Source organism: Conger conger, chromosome 13 (genome assembly GCF_963514075.1).
Source record: "Conger conger chromosome 13, fConCon1.1, whole genome shotgun sequence".
NCBI classification, from domain to species: Eukaryota; Metazoa; Chordata; class Actinopteri; order Anguilliformes; family Congridae; genus Conger; species Conger conger.
This window is the reverse complement of record NC_083772.1, coordinates 5,961,564-5,977,055: the sequence shown is the minus strand read 5'-3', so window position 1 is coordinate 5,977,055 and position 15,492 is coordinate 5,961,564. Positions and strand designations below refer to the sequence as shown.

General features: G+C 40.6%; 1 protein-coding gene across 1 annotated transcript; it reads left to right on the top strand.

The window, feature by feature from the left end:
• Positions 1-211: 211 nt before the first annotated feature.
• Positions 212-14,927, top strand: LOC133108250 (sodium- and chloride-dependent GABA transporter 2-like). The gene is made up of 14 exons (XM_061217719.1): positions 212-362; positions 726-860; positions 3,670-3,810; positions 6,318-6,408; positions 6,910-7,042; positions 7,260-7,394; positions 7,539-7,642; positions 8,458-8,582; positions 9,289-9,401; positions 9,767-9,904; positions 11,275-11,377; positions 13,443-13,543; positions 14,189-14,359; positions 14,814-14,927. Exons 1-14 carry the CDS (start codon positions 212-214, stop codon positions 14,925-14,927), a joined length of 1,755 nt encoding a protein of 584 aa, XP_061073703.1.
• Positions 14,928-15,492: the final 565 nt, after the last annotated feature.

Sequence of the window (15,492 nt, the reverse complement as noted above, 5' to 3'; positions counted from 1 at the left end):
TTCAGAAATGCTGGTCCTTTACAAAGACACTGTCACTCATTGGTAACTTGTCACTAATTGGCCCAGTATCTCAGAAACAAATTCTGCACATGTAAGGAGGTGTCTCCCAGTTAGCAGGTTAAACATCAGCCTCTGTTTCATCTCAGCCTGCTCCATCACTGTGTCTAGAAAGAGAAGAAGTCCAGAGATTGTAGAACGGTCAGCAGGAGGGATGAAGAAGGAGAGGGAGACCGCAGAAAGGCCATTGGAGGAGAGGGGGCAGTGGGGGAGCAAGGTGGAGTTCCTCCTGGCAGTGGCAGGGAACATAGTGGGGCTGGGAAACGTGTGGAGGTTCCCATACCTCTGCTACAAGAATGGCGGCGGTGAGTGGGATGAGTGTATGACTGTAAGTATGACTGCATGAGTTTGAGCGTGAGTGTGAGTGTGAGTATGAGCATAAGTAAGGATGTTTGTGAGAGTTATGAACTTCTGATTCACGTACATGCTAAAAGTACAGACATGCTCCAAATGTATATTGCTTTACATAGTTATTGATTCTGAGTGGTGTAATGTTTACTGCTCATTCTGTCAGTTTGTGTACATGTTGCATACCAGGTTGGAGTGCATTATGGGAAGCTCCCAATCAGACTCACACTCAATCTCTAGTTTTGTTCAAATACCAGTCATGGGACTGGTGATTGAATATTTATCTTGAATGTTACCTTTGATTGCGGGTGTGTCTGCAGGAGCGTTCCTTATACCATATTTGGTCTTTGTGGTGACCTGTGGGATACCCCTGTTCCTGCTGGAGACTGCCATGGGGCAGTATACCCAGGAGGGGGCCATCACCTGCTGGAGGAAGCTGTGCCCATTGGCTGAGGGTGAGAGGCCAGAAACCTCTGTGGGCAAATGGGGAGAACTGACATCACTTTGGCTTTACCGACAATAGAGTAACAGCAAGAGTGTCAGTCACATATACAATAGCTATAAAACCATCAGGATTCTAGAACAAGTGACCCAGATGCGAGACCAAGGTATAGATTTTATAACAAAGTCTTTATTATAAAATAGGCAGGTCAGACAGGCGGAGGTCAATAGCCAGCAAACAGAATCAGTAGGGATAAGGCAGTTCGTAATAGATAGTCCAGGCAATGGGTCAACTCTCCAGAAAACGGATACAATACAGAAAATCCAAAACATAGTCGTGGTCACAAGCAAAGGGTTGAAAGCAAACAGGCAAATCAGACAGAATCGGTATCCAGCAGACAAAGTAAAAAACAGATACTGATTGATAAACAGCGGTTCAGAATTATACAGAAGGGAGGAACAAAACACGGAAGTCTGGGGCGAAACAGGTTGTAACAGAAATCAATCAAATAACGCTGGAGAGTATGATAAAGACACATAACAATCTGGCGACTAACTGAACAAACAGAGGGGTTTATATAAGAGGGAATGGCAATCAGGAAGTGAAAACACCGGTGAAACAAATAACAGTGAATGGATGGGGAGACAGAGCACTGAGGGTAACAATACCCGGAAACGCTAACAACTTGGACAAAACTAGACAATGAAAAACATACAACCTGACAGGACCCCATGTCCATTTCAAGATGTTCTAACTTAGAGAAAACCTAGACAATGGAAAAACACAGAACCTGTTTTAGCTGGTTCATAAATCAACACTTCTGCTTTTGATATTGAATCAAATGTTATCACTCAATGCCCTTATGGGATCAGTACACCTAGAGGATGTTCATCCAGATTTTTTACTTCATAGCGAATAAACAAATCACAGATCTGACCCGAAACTCATTTTGTTTAATAGCTGAACATTCTGGCTTCATGAAACATACCTCAAACAAATTGGATTAAAATATTTGAATTAATGACATACTTTTTTCCAGATCAATTAAGCAAAAGAATACGGAATCACTCAATGTTGAGGATAAAATTATGGAATCACTTTGTAATTTGTATTTCTAAAACAAATACCAGTGCAAGTCTGAATATGCAAATTAGTCTGCAGTTAAAAGAGAGTGTTTGCAGACCTTAACGAGCTGTTGGAATTGGCTAATTGAAGGGAAACATGGCTCGAAGAAAAGAGCTGTCAATTGAAACAATGGAAAGGATTATGAAATTCCTTCAAGAAGGAAATCCAACATGGAGTGCGGCAAAATATGTTGGTTGTTCCCAGTCAGCTGTGTCTAAAATTGGTGCAAATATATAAAAAATGGGAAGGTTATAAACGGAAAACTTACAGGTAGACCACAGAAGATGTCAAAGCATCAGGATAGAAAACTCAAAGCAATTTGCCTTGAAAATAGAAAATGCAAAAATGGGTGGAAACAGGAGTCAATATTTGTGACAGAACTGTTGGAAATCAGCTGAATTAAATGGGATTTACATACAGAAAAGCCAAACAAAAACCAGCACCAATGCCTAAACAGAAGAAAACTAGGTTGCAGTGGGCTCACGAGAAGAAATCATGGAGTGTGGATGATTGGATGAAAGTGATATTCAGTGATAAATCATTAATCTGCATTGGCCAAGGCGATGATGCTGAAAGAGTTTGTCTGGTGCCATTACAATGAAACATATGAAGAAAACAAGCAAATTTCCCCAGTCATTTATGATAGGGGGTTGCATGTCAGGTAATGGACCAGGGGAGATGGCAATCATTACCTCAACAGTCATTGCACAGGTTTACATTGAAATTTGGACACTTCCATCAATACAAAATAGGTTTGGTGCTCAGCATCTTGCCACAGAGCAAAGAGTGATAAAGCTTTTCTTCAGGAAAGGCATATCAACTGAATGACATGGTCCATGACAAGGCTCCATCCTGCAAAGCTGATTTGTCAACCGCTATTCGAGAAAGTTGGAACCAGCTTGAGGCAGAATATTGTTTTTCATTAGTGCAGTCCATGCCTCTGTTTCATGCTTGTCATGTCATGTTTCATGTTTAGTTATTGTCTTAGTTATTTTATTTTCATGTCACGTATTATGTTAGTTTAGTCTCACCATGTTTTATTTCTTGTTACGTTTCATTTTCATGTCATGTTACGTTTCAATATTAGTTCTTGTTACGATGTATCTTTTAGTCTTGTCATGTCATGTTATATAGTTTATTCATTCACTGTTCATAACGGTTTTGCAAACTTGTTATGTCACGATTTATGTTTGTTTCATGTTATGTTGTGCCGTTCATTGATTAGCATACACTTTTTTCTGCAAACTTTGCATTCATGCTCTCTCTCTCTCTCTCCCTTTCTGTTGCTCCCGCTTCCCTAATTGTAAAATTTTCCCTTGTCTTCTAACTTTAAAAAAAAAAGCTTTACAAACATTTCACAAATCATCATGGTTAACTTTCACCTTTCTAGTAACCATGGTTGCTTGCTTGCATAATACACTACATTCTTGCTGGGGAAAAGAAAAAAACCTCTCAAGCTAGGTTTTGTAACGGCTGGTAGCTGGTATTTCAAGCTGGTCATAGGTTGATTTTACACCAGGGAGTATATCAGAAATAGGGAGCCATTTTGGAAAAGAAACAACACCAGGCATGTTCATAACTATTAATTACACAAAGCAGCTTTCAAACCAATGATTGGTATTGCCAGCTGCTAACTGAGTGTGTGTGTGTGTGTGTGTGTGTGTGTGTGTGTGTGCATGCATGTGTTTGTGTCTCAGGGATTGGCTATGCAGGTCTGCTGAACCAGCTTTATGGTTGCACATGTTATATCATCATCCTGGCCTGGGCCCTCTTCTACCTCTACTTCTCCTTCAGCTCTGAGCTTCCCTGGGCCAGCTGCTCCAACACCTGGAACTCAGGTAAAGTATGAAATGTGCTGTAAAGTGCTACAACTCCTGCAGAACACACTGACCACAGGCAGAAAGTCCTTTTCTAAGCTACACTGGGCTGGCTACCATAACAGCTGAAATACAGGCAACATATTCTCCACCTACAATCCACGGTAGATAAAGGTACAAAGCCTGTCTCTAAGCTACACTGGGCTGGTTACAAAAATACAGGTAATCATAACCCCAATTTTCATTCCGTACTACAGACCCACAGTCCATCAGAGTGACAGGAAAAAAGAAAAAGTATTAAAACATATTATTGGAATTACAGTGCATGCCTGTTATGGCCAAAAACCCCTCACATTATAATTACTGGGAGTTGGAATGGCCGAACATAAAAAAAATTGCCATTAAAGGCATCAAGAAACAACAGAGTAGGGAACAGACATCACAATTATTGAATTTACTGACAGATACATTTAAGTGGGTGAATGACAGCAGGAAAATAAAACGCAAGTGCATACCAGTTTGCAGGTGGTTGTTGAATTTGACCACAGGTAGGGGAAGAAAAGGAAAAAAATTACCTCGACCGAAAAGCAAAAAAAAAATGTGGAAATATGTCACTTTTCCTCCTCATTCCTTTTAGGTGCGAAATCTTTAGTTTAAAATAAATCTAAATAATCTGGGGAACCTTTGTGCTCCATGTTTGAAGCTTCAAGAGACCAGAGAATCCCAAAGTAACAGTAGGAAATATCCTAGCCTTTATGCAATATAGCTAACCAATCATCTACCTTAGTCCTCCCTCCTGATTTCCCCTGCCCCTCCTTTCTGATATCCCTATCCTTGTCTAACCCCCCCCCCCCCCCCCCCCCCCAAAAAAAAAAAAAAAAAAAAAAAAAAAAAAAATGCACTTCTGATGACAACTATGTTTAGAACAGCATTTCCTGTGTATTTTGCTAGTTTCTGGATGTGATGCTCTGACTTATGGTAGAACCTATGCACTTGTAAGTCGCTTTGGATTAAAAGCGTCTGCCAAATGACTAAAATGTAAATGTAAATGTAAATCTGTCATACAAAAATCACATTGTCTCTCTTAACCCACCAGAATATTTTCTGTCAGTCTATAAATGCTGAGCTGTCCTAACCTTTCATCTCTGTGATGAGTCAGGCTGCTTGGCTTGTAATTACTAAATCAAAATATTTCCCTGTGAAGATGCATACTGCTTGGCTTGCCATCAGAAACCAGAACATTTGGTAACTTGTGTCATGGCCTTCTCTATCTTGTTTTTGTTTGGCTTGTTCTCTTTGGCCTTTTAAACACCTGATTAAATGAGCTTCTTGTACTTTGTGCAGTTCAATGTTTGAACAGACACAGTTTTAAGCACTCATACTGACTATTCATCTTAACAGCATTAAAATGATCCTTTAAACATTATGACTTATCATATACCATATAGATATATATATAAACATTTAGAGAAAGGGTATTTTTGCACATGATTCTCAATGTCACTCTAAACTTTCATAGTTTTTATAAAAGCGTTTAAATCAAATTTCAACACTCACTACTCTGCTGTACATTACCTACCCAAAAGCAAACAATAATGTAGATGATGGTCAAAATAATAATACAATGCATACAGGCAGTATAACTCTGCTGCTATGCTTGCCAACGCCTGGACGCCCACTGCAGATGCAAAAACAGTCTAGTCCCAGTCAGTCTTCCCTTAGGGAACCCCCTGCTTCTGAGGATGCACCAATACACAGTTCCCAGAGAGAAACCGAGGAGATTGAAGAGAACAGAACAGCTTCATTGATCACTAGGGGCGAAGAGGGACGTAACAATGCAATGATGTGTGATATGTACCAGGTATTTCAGGTTGAAACATACATTTCTCATGGGCTCCAGAATTATTGGCACCCTTAATAACAAGAAGTCTGCATATAATAAACAACACAATAGCGCCTTTTGAATGATTACACCATGTGTATGGTGAAATTAGTAGAATTATTTACCATTTCTATCTTTGGAGTCAATTTCTTCAAAACCTGATTTTGGATGATATTTCAGGATTCAGGAACCATTTTTCTCAATGCATAGTTGAAACTTTGTAAACCTTTACTCCATATCCAGGAGAGTGTTTACTATCTTGTTATAACCTTTGGGGGTGGGTACAGCATCAAACATTTCATTGTTATATCCTGAAATTCCATCATTCTTCATGAAAAACATTTCTAGAAAAATTGTTCTATTGTGTGCTGGTGATAATAAAATGGCTCAAAATAATCTTCAAACATGTCTCATTTAGAATCTGAAATATTATAATGATATCTTAACGATAATGATATCTTACTTGGTCCAGATTATAGACTGCTACAAAAATTTTTGAATGTCATTTCTGCCATTTTAAATAAAGTATGCAAATGAGAGAAGTCCAAACCTCATCATAATTTAACCTTAAAATGGCCCGCAGATTCACTGCAAAGAGCAATGATCTGTTTTGATGATTTAGGAAAGGTTACTCTCTCTGCTTCAGATCACTGTGTGGACTTCTCCAATCAAAACCTCACTGCAAATTGGACCCAACAGCGCAACAACTCATCTTCTGCAGCCATCGAGTTTTGGGAGTAAGTCTGCAGACTGACTTCTGTAGGGCTGCACCTCCTACAGTATTCAGGGTTATAGAACTGGGAAACCAGAGATTGTGGGTTCAAATTTAAGGTACTTAGCCTGAATTGTTTCTGTAAATATCCAGTTGTGTAAATGTCTGTAAATTGCTCTGTATAATAGTGTCTGCTAAGATAAATAAATCATGTGATGTGTAAGGTTAAAGTTTGCGAGTGTATGTGGAGATTGGCCTAGTTTCACCTTTTCACATTTATGCTTGTGCAATAATATTTTCTGAACCATAAGAGTTAGATCCGTGAGTGAAGAAAATGTTAATTAATAGTGGACATGGTGGGGGTGTGCAGAGAATCATGGTTCCTACATTGGAATAAATGTAAGTAAATATTTTTAATGTAAATAAACCTGTAAAAATATATATTTTTTAAATGTCTCTGCTTCCCTCCCTTTCTGTCCCTCATTTTCTTGCTCCTTCTTTCTTTCCCTCTCTTCCCCCCTCCCAGGAGACGTGTGCTGCTGCTCTCGGGGGGCATTGAGGAGGTGGGCAGTGTGAGGTGGGAGCTGCTCCTGTGCCTTATCACCATGTGGGTCATCTGCTACTTCTGCATCTGGAAGGGGGTGAAGTCTACAGGCAAGGTCTGTCCCCGATTTACTGAGTAAGAATTTCCTTACCGGAAGTGTCTGACCAACCAAGTGATGGGTGCAGAACTTGAATTTAGCAGAATCAAACCGGGACATACAGTATAAATCAGACTGACGTTTTATATTCATTTTTTCATACTTTTATTTATTTATATTTCTCCACAGAAATAACCTCTTTTCTCTCTTTCTTTCTCACTCTCTTTCTCGCCAGGTGGTTTATTTCACAGCTACATTCCCATACCTGATGCTTTTGGTGTTGTTGATACGAGGGCTAACTCTACCTGGAGCTCTGCAGGGGGTGGAGTTCTACCTGTATCCTGACCCCTCCCGCCTGGCAGACCCACAGGTAAGTACTCCATGATACCAGCTGCACCCCATCACCTTGTCACAGTAAAATGTCTCTTTCCTAATTTCACCCAGCCAGGGAACAAATGCTTTCCTCTGTGTTAAGCAACACCCAATGTGTTCAAGGTTTGTGATGTCACTACAGGTGTGGATGGATGCAGGAGGTCAGATCTTCTTCTCATACAGTCTTGGAGTGGGTACTCTGACTGTCCTGGGTAGCTACAACACCTATAACAACAACTGCTACAAGTAAGGCCCAAGAGTACACAAGGGCAGAAACAGAGATGAAAACAGTTCTTAACCATAAATATGCAGCTCTGTCCAGCGCAATACTCAGATACCAGCACATATCCTGTCAGGTTCTGTGTTTTCTGTTATCTATTTGTGTCTACGTTCTTCGCGTTTTTGTTCTTTGTTACCCTCTGTGCTCACCGTAGTCAGTTCAATCATTCACTGTCATTTGTTTCACCTGGATTGTTTTGCCTAATTGTTATTACCTCTCATTACCTGTGTATTTAAACCCCTGTTTGTCTCACTAGTTGCCGGATTGTCATGTGCTATCACCATACTCTCCAGTGTTTATTTCTGTCTGATCTCCTGTGTGACCTGCTTTGTTTCCGACTTACGTTTTTTTGGATTTCCTTCTTGTTGTGACTTGACCCGCTGTGGTTTTGGATTTTGATATTGGATTATGTTTCTGTTTGGACTGTCTGTTTGTTTTCAACCCTTTGCCTTTGACCTCGACCACTCTCTGGATTGTCCTTGTTGTACCTGTTTGCCTGGAAACCAAATCTTTGCCTGGACTCTCATTTACAAACTGCCTAATCTCTGCCATTACTGTTTGCTGGTTATTGACCCCTGCCTGTCTGAACTGCTCTGAAGTTAATAAAGACTTTAACATTAACTTCTGTCATCTTGCTCTTGGGTTCAGTGTTCTGGGGCCTGACATATCCTGCAGGACACATGGCAGTGAACACCTAATTTTTTTATCACCGTGGAACAAAATAAATGCAAAAATGAGAGCTGGTCAGAGAATGTTTAGCCTCCTGGTGGTGTTTCTACAGGGACAGTTTATGGCTGTGTCTGCTGAACAGTGGGACCAGCCTGGTGGCAGGATTTGCGGTCTTTTCTGTACTGGGGTTCATGGCACATGAGCAGGGTGTCCCCATCGCAGAAGTGGCAGAATCAGGTACTTTGTGCAGCATGTCAAATATATTTATTAGACTTCTACTGCTGTGACCTATCCACTTAGAGTTATGATGCGTTTTATGTTCAGAGATAAAATAAGGTTTTATTTTCATCTGCAACTGTTGCTTAGCTGATCCATTGGATATCTACTGTTATACAACCATGACATTTCAAAACAGTAACAGCCTACTGATTAGTCTTGGAAAAATAGGCCACTATAGTATAATTCACAGTATGAAATAATGTTACCATAGCTCAGATTTTCTTCTTACTTCTTAGACTTCTTACTTAGCTGGTCCATATTAATTCCTCTATTTTTTGCAAGAAACTCCTCCCTAGCTGCTGGGATCTTTAAACGTTTATGTCATAAATGTGTTTCAAACATCAAAATAATAAGTCACATCATTGACCAATATGTTTTGCCATTGTTATTCAATTCTCATATCTCAGAATCTCGGATTTGGCATTTATCGCGTATTGCGATTAACTCTTCATATGTCCAGCTGTATTAACGGACAGTATGTAAAAAGGTAATCTGTGTAGGGTGCTCTGCATAACAGCATCTGCTTAATGCAGAACTGTGTGAATGTAATGTGAGGGAATATGACCTGGGTAAGAACGGTAGGTTTGTTTATTATTCTCCCATTCCTTCTGACTCCTTCACTCTCCTCCTGTGTTCTTTGTTCTCCCCTGCTCCCTGCTCCCAGGACCTGGTCTGGCATTCATTGCGTACCCCCAAGCAGTAGCAATGATGCCCCTACCTCAGCTGTGGGCTGCCTGCTTCTTCATTATGATCATCCTGTTGGGCCTGGACACTCTGGTAATCAGTTTCCTGGCAGTGGCTCGCCATCACTCTGTGATACTGCAACCACTACTAATGCCTGTGGCCACATTCACTTCTAGATCCTTCCAGTTTGGTTCTAGCTCAACATGAGGGAAAGCTGTGCTGAGCTAGCAAGGCATCATGCTGGGTTACCAGAGATCACAGGGAGATTACTTACCAAAATAACAGGAGAACATTTCAGAATTAATCAAGATGTATTTGTGGATAGTTTCACACAAGCAGGAAAAAAGTAAACATTTGTGTGGGTCATTCATCTTTCTTTTGTTTTCCCCCTTCTTTTCTTCCCTCTCTCTCTTTCTCTGCCTCTCTTTTGAACTTTTTGCTGTCTGTCTGTTGTTCAGTTTGTGGGGATGGAGGTGGTGATAACATCAGTGATGGACCTGTTTCCCAAACTACTACGGAGGGCTGGGCGCAGAGAGATCTTCCTCCTGCTCTTCTGCCTCACCTGCTTTGTCTTTGATCTTGCGATGGTCACACAGGTGAGAAGATAGCTGGGAAGAGTTCAGATTAACTACCTAGTTCAGCACGACAGGCCAAATGAAAGAGTTCAAACTTGCATCAGTCTGATAGAGAGAGGCCGAAAAAAAGCCCAGAGAAAGCTGTTCCACCTCCTTTGACTGCAGTGGCATGAAAAAAATAGTGCAGTGCTATACTTTGGCCATCAGTGTGGTGGCATTGGTAAAGAGAGTAGAATAAATGGTGGTCAGTTGAGCTAAATGCTATTAAATGGTCATCAGTCTATTTAAAAAATGTTAGAGTAACTGGAGCATTGCTGTCATTGTTACATGGTCTATGTGCATGACACATACATAATTGAAAGCTGAGATGCAATCAGTGGTTTGTTTTATGATCACATGTCCACAAGCACAACACAACCTTCATTCTATGTGTACAGAAAATCTTATTGTAAAACCCCACGCTAACCCAATGACGGAATTTAGCAAGGGCCGAAGGGGTTTGCATGCTTGTCCTTCTGGTGTTGCTGGAAGAATATTAGTAGGGTTAAGTAATAATGACCGCTATGCGGAGAGTCTAGCTCTAGTCTAGAGTCGAGATCAGCTCATGAATAAACCACGTTACAAAGACAGTAGTACCACACTGCCTTCCGCTCTTTACTGGTCTGGGCTGACCAAGAATCTCCACAGTAGGGCCAATACATTTACCTTCGTTATCTGACTTCATTTAAGATATAATTTAGAAATTTGGGTTTGAAACATACGCGAACCTCGGGAGTGATTACACTCGACTCTTACCTGCACCACCATTACTCAATATATGCTCCCAGGATTAGAATTATTGCTGAAATCTCAGTTCGGCGGAGAACTCAGAGGCTGAGGGTCTAGCCAACACAATACATGCACTATACTGACATGATAGTTGCAAGCCCAGGTCGGCGTGCATTTAGAGGGCTCCTTAGAGTTAACTTGACAGGAACCGGCATAGAAACGCCCATGGGTTCCCTTCGCATCAAATTACAAGAGCCATGCACCACCAATCCTTTCTATGGGCCAAACTTGGCTGCCTTTACCAGCTTGGAAACACCACTAAAGTACCAAGCGTATGACACCAAATGTTAATTATTACTGGCTTACATTATGTTATCTGACGTCTGGGAATTTTCTCCCATTCAAAATAAAAAAGAATCTCTGAGCTGATTTAATGAAAAACTGCCATTGACCCCCATTCATTATGCTCTGTTTAACCCAGTTTTAGTGCTTGTAATCATGCCCTGAAGGTGAAATCTGATATTCATGTTGGCAGCATATCTCCATATTCCATCTCTGGTCTCACCCTGACCTATTTTTTCCTAATAATATCTATTCTTGTCCTTTCCCATTCTGTCCACCAGGGGGGGATGTATGTGTTCCAGCTCCTGGACTACTATGCCTATAATGGGGCCTGTATGTTCTTTGTGTGTGTGTTCAAGGTTCTGGCCATGGGCTGGCTGTTTGGTGAGTGCAGGACTTTGCTGCCTGGATTTATTATTATAAGTAATGTGTTAACTTACTTATAATGTACCTTTCAACAAACTGTACCTTTCCAATGCAACACTGGATATAGAAAAGAAACAATGGCAACAAATGGGAATGGGTTATGAACAAGACCCAAATAAAATACTCACAATGTATGAAAGAGGTCATGAAAATGGCATTATGTATAAAATTAATTTAGAAACAATTGTAAAATATATGAAATTCAAAAAGTGCAGATCAGGACAGAGCATAACATGGCCTACTTTCCTTTCGTTCATCACCAAAGTCAAGGAATAACTCAATTCAGAATAATTCAGCCCTACGCAGACTTCAATCTTGGTCAAGCTTTATTACAAGATCACGGAGAGAAGTACAATTTGTATACCTCAGATTTATTCACAAGTCATTAAATGCAAGTCTGAGCCAGGTCTCAAGTCTCTGAGGGATGAGTCCATTCAAGTCTCAAGTCTCCAGAATGGTGCAGCCTATACAACAGTATGGCTTGAGAAATTAAACGTTATTCCAATGCTAGTTGAAGATATAGAAACCAGAAGTGTAGATGACATATTGTATATGGCATCACGTGTGACAACTGAAGTATTTTGGCAAAGCCATTCTCAAGATGGCTGGGGAAAAGCTTTGCCAAAACCTCAGGTCTGGGTTTGGGTTCTACAGCTTTTAATGCCAAGGTCTATTACAAACAACTTAAAGTACATACAGTTCATATTTGTATATTTGACAGTGGAATAACAATCAATGTCCCCTCAACTACTATATAACGTCACCCAGCAGGATATTCAAAATTACTCACTGTCCTGCTTGCATATCGAGCTTAAAGTTTATACTCAAAGGTTTTTAAAATAGTGCAACCCTTTGTTCCTGCAAACTCATAACATAGCCTTGTAAAACCCCACGCTAACCCAACAACGGAATTTAGCGAGGGCCGAAGGTACTTAGGTCTTTACTGGTCCGGGCTGACCAAGAATCTCCGCAATAGGACCAATACATTCACCTTTGTTATATCTGACTCCATTTTAGAATAATAATTTAGATTAGTTATCTACCTTGGGTAGATGTCTTATTTAGAATTTTGACTTGATCGCTATAGGAATCCTGTACTGAGATTTACTGTTCTCAACAGTCCTCTGCTGGTTCCGCCACATGTCACATTGGCCGTTATGTGCACGTTTCACGAGCTGGCTAGATATCTGCAGTCATTTCAGAGGTCGCAGGAATAGCTACTTTTGGGTATATCTGTTTACAGCCTAGTGCCCCCAGAAGGCCAACATTAGCTACGGCTGTTCTCAACATGAATGAACTACCACGCGGAGGCGAGTGATTTACCATCAGAGGTCTACGGGTGCTATACGCCGTGATACATTAAGTATAAATTTACATCCTTCTAGACCAACTCGAGGGGGTAACCAAGCATTCCCTGTGTAGCATGGATTGTCAGTAAGTGAAACCACACAGATCAAGATTTAACAATTTATTTTACCAGGCAGGTTACATACATAATTACTTCTGGTTCCAAATAAAATATACATAAAAGTATTACAAAGGAAACCAAATTACGGAGTCTTAGAAGTCATACCTGGTAATAAAAGCTACATATGGGAGTCTGGCTACAGACACACTGTACATAGAAGTTACGTGCACGGTGTGCATGGGAGTCTGATTGCATCCTCCCCAATTGCTTGGTTTGGTCTCCTTAAATCCAAAAGCCATTTATATTTTTAAAAGTTGGGGGTTTATGTTAGCAAATTGCTGATTTGGAAAAATGGTATCTAGCTGAATGCCAACACAATACTGCAAATTAATGATCATGGATACCAAGAGCACTCAACCCCTTCAAAAGGGGAGTGCCGGCAATTCCATAACACACTGCTCCACTGTGCTTACAAAACAAAACAAAAAAGAAAGCTATTTTGTCGTCATTCATTTCCCATTCTCTGCCTTTTTTGAGTGTTTCCCCCCAGTGGAATCTCCCGTTATGCATGACACAACACTACACTCACCGTTATTCCTGTTTGCCCTGGAGCAGGGGCGGAGCGCATGATGGATGTGATCGAGGACATGACCGGGGAACGGCCCAGCCTCATCTTTAAGCTCTGCTGGCTCTACTTCACCCCACTGGTGACCCTGGTGAGTTTGACTCACCCCCACTGTGGGATGTCTAGAGACAGAGCATCTGCCTGACTCACTTATTACAGGACAACCTCATCATTGCACAACTCAAGCATGTTGCATTTCACATTTAATAAAACTGCTAATTTCAGTAACATTAATTTGCATGAATGAGAATAGCAGAACTTGTACTCACAAACAAGATGTTTTGTGCATAGGAAAGCTAACATATTCACATGTGTAAAGAAAATGCCATATGTAAACTGGGCATTTGTAAACACATTATATACGGGAGGTTACCTTTTCCTGCTCTCATTTAGACTAATCCATTAAGTCCTTCAGTCTGCAAGTACGGAGCAGCCCGGAAATTTGAATTCCTGTGAACTCTGGAGAGGCTAGTTGTACAATTGAAGGGGCCCCATGCTGAGTCTGAATGCACAGCATGTCAAACTTTGGGAGTGGATGGGATACGACAGCAGATGATCAATAAGTCAAAATTAGAAGTCTACGAAATAATAAACTGGTCACTAAATTTTTTTGACTGCATTTTCTGACCCATGTTTCAACAACTAAACTCAATTTCATGTTATTTCTACTTCTATGACACAATGGCAGCAATGTTTAACATTAATAAAACCTTCCACTCTTCCTCCTCTCCTGTAGGGATCCTTCATCTTCTCTGTGGTGAAGTACCAGCCCCTGACCTTTAACCGCTGGTATGTGTATCCAGACTGGGCGTATGTGCTGGGCTGGCTGCTGGCCCTCTCCTCTGTTGTACTGGTGCCGGTGTGGAGTCTGGTCAAGCTCTCTATCAGCACTGGCACTCTCAGACAGGTGAGGCCTGGATCTCGTGTCTCCACAGCTGTGGTGAAAGCTAGCCTTGTTTTCACTGTCCCACCCCCTTACACAGGGCAACATCAGTAGATATGCAATCAGACAAATTCAAGGCAGGTGGATGTGGATAGAGCTGTCAGTCCTGTAAAATATGTAGTGAAAAATAGTGCAGTCTGTTACCATTCTGTAGTCTGTTTCCATTCTTACTCCTACCTAGGCAGCACACTATCAGTCTTATCAACTGAGAGCTTATGCTAGAAAATAAAAATGGCCATATTTTCAAGAAAAACCAATGCTATGTTGCTGAATGGACCTAGAAGCAGATTCAAACAATAGGTGGAAGTATTTTACAGATCAGTCGTATTGTTATGTACATAGTAATTACATTTCATATTTATATTTTATAAAACACTTGCTTACAAGATCCCTACCATTATTATTTTTCTGCTAACAGAGATGGTCTGATCTGTGTCACCCTGGTGATGACCTCCCCCTGACCTGGAAGCAAATGGCTGAGCGAGAACATGCAATTACTGCCACAGAGATGGAAGAGTTCATGACCAACTAATTCATATTTTGCACACAAAGCATGGGGGGATTTGTTAAGTGTTTTTTTTAACAGGTTACATCCTGGCAACACATCTGATTTTGCTTCCCAACACTCAAAGTTCAGTCACACATTTGGAAAGAAAAATACAAGAAATGAAATGAACCCTTTGCACTCTGATGAGCCCTTTCTCTCAGAGGCGTACAATCAGAATAATAAATATAGCTGCAAGCAGCACCTTACAGGGCCCGAGCAGCACGGCAGCAGTCAGCAAGCATGCCGACTTTGATGGAAGAAATCCACACAATGCCAGCAGATGTGCTCGTATAAAGTAAATCCTTATTGCTATTTTTTTGTTCTTTTGTTTTATTATTTGAAATGTCACATATTAATGTAGAACAATGATCTTTGCATTCTGTTAGCCTTAAACTGAAAATACTGTATTTTATATACTGTACATATTAATTATATATAAGTACCCCAAACTTCATGCAAGTTGGTCAAAATTTGTAGAATGCAAATGTTGTAGAATGCAAATTTCCTGAAATCCAATATGACAGACATGGGGGGTAACTGAGGCAAATTT

Bases quoted from the DNA above. Each gene is read 5' to 3' on its own strand.
- LOC133108250 (XM_061217719.1), top strand. From the start codon at position 212: ATGAAGAAGGAGAGGGAGACCGCAGAAAGGCCATTGGAGGAGAGGGGG. The intron at 861-3,669 runs GTGAGAGGCCAG...TTTGTGTCTCAG, and splicing joins GCTGTGCCCATTGGCTGAGG to GGATTGGCTATGCAGGTCTG. The intron at 9,402-9,766 runs GTAATCAGTTTC...TCTGTTGTTCAG, and splicing joins TGTTGGGCCTGGACACTCTG to TTTGTGGGGATGGAGGTGGT.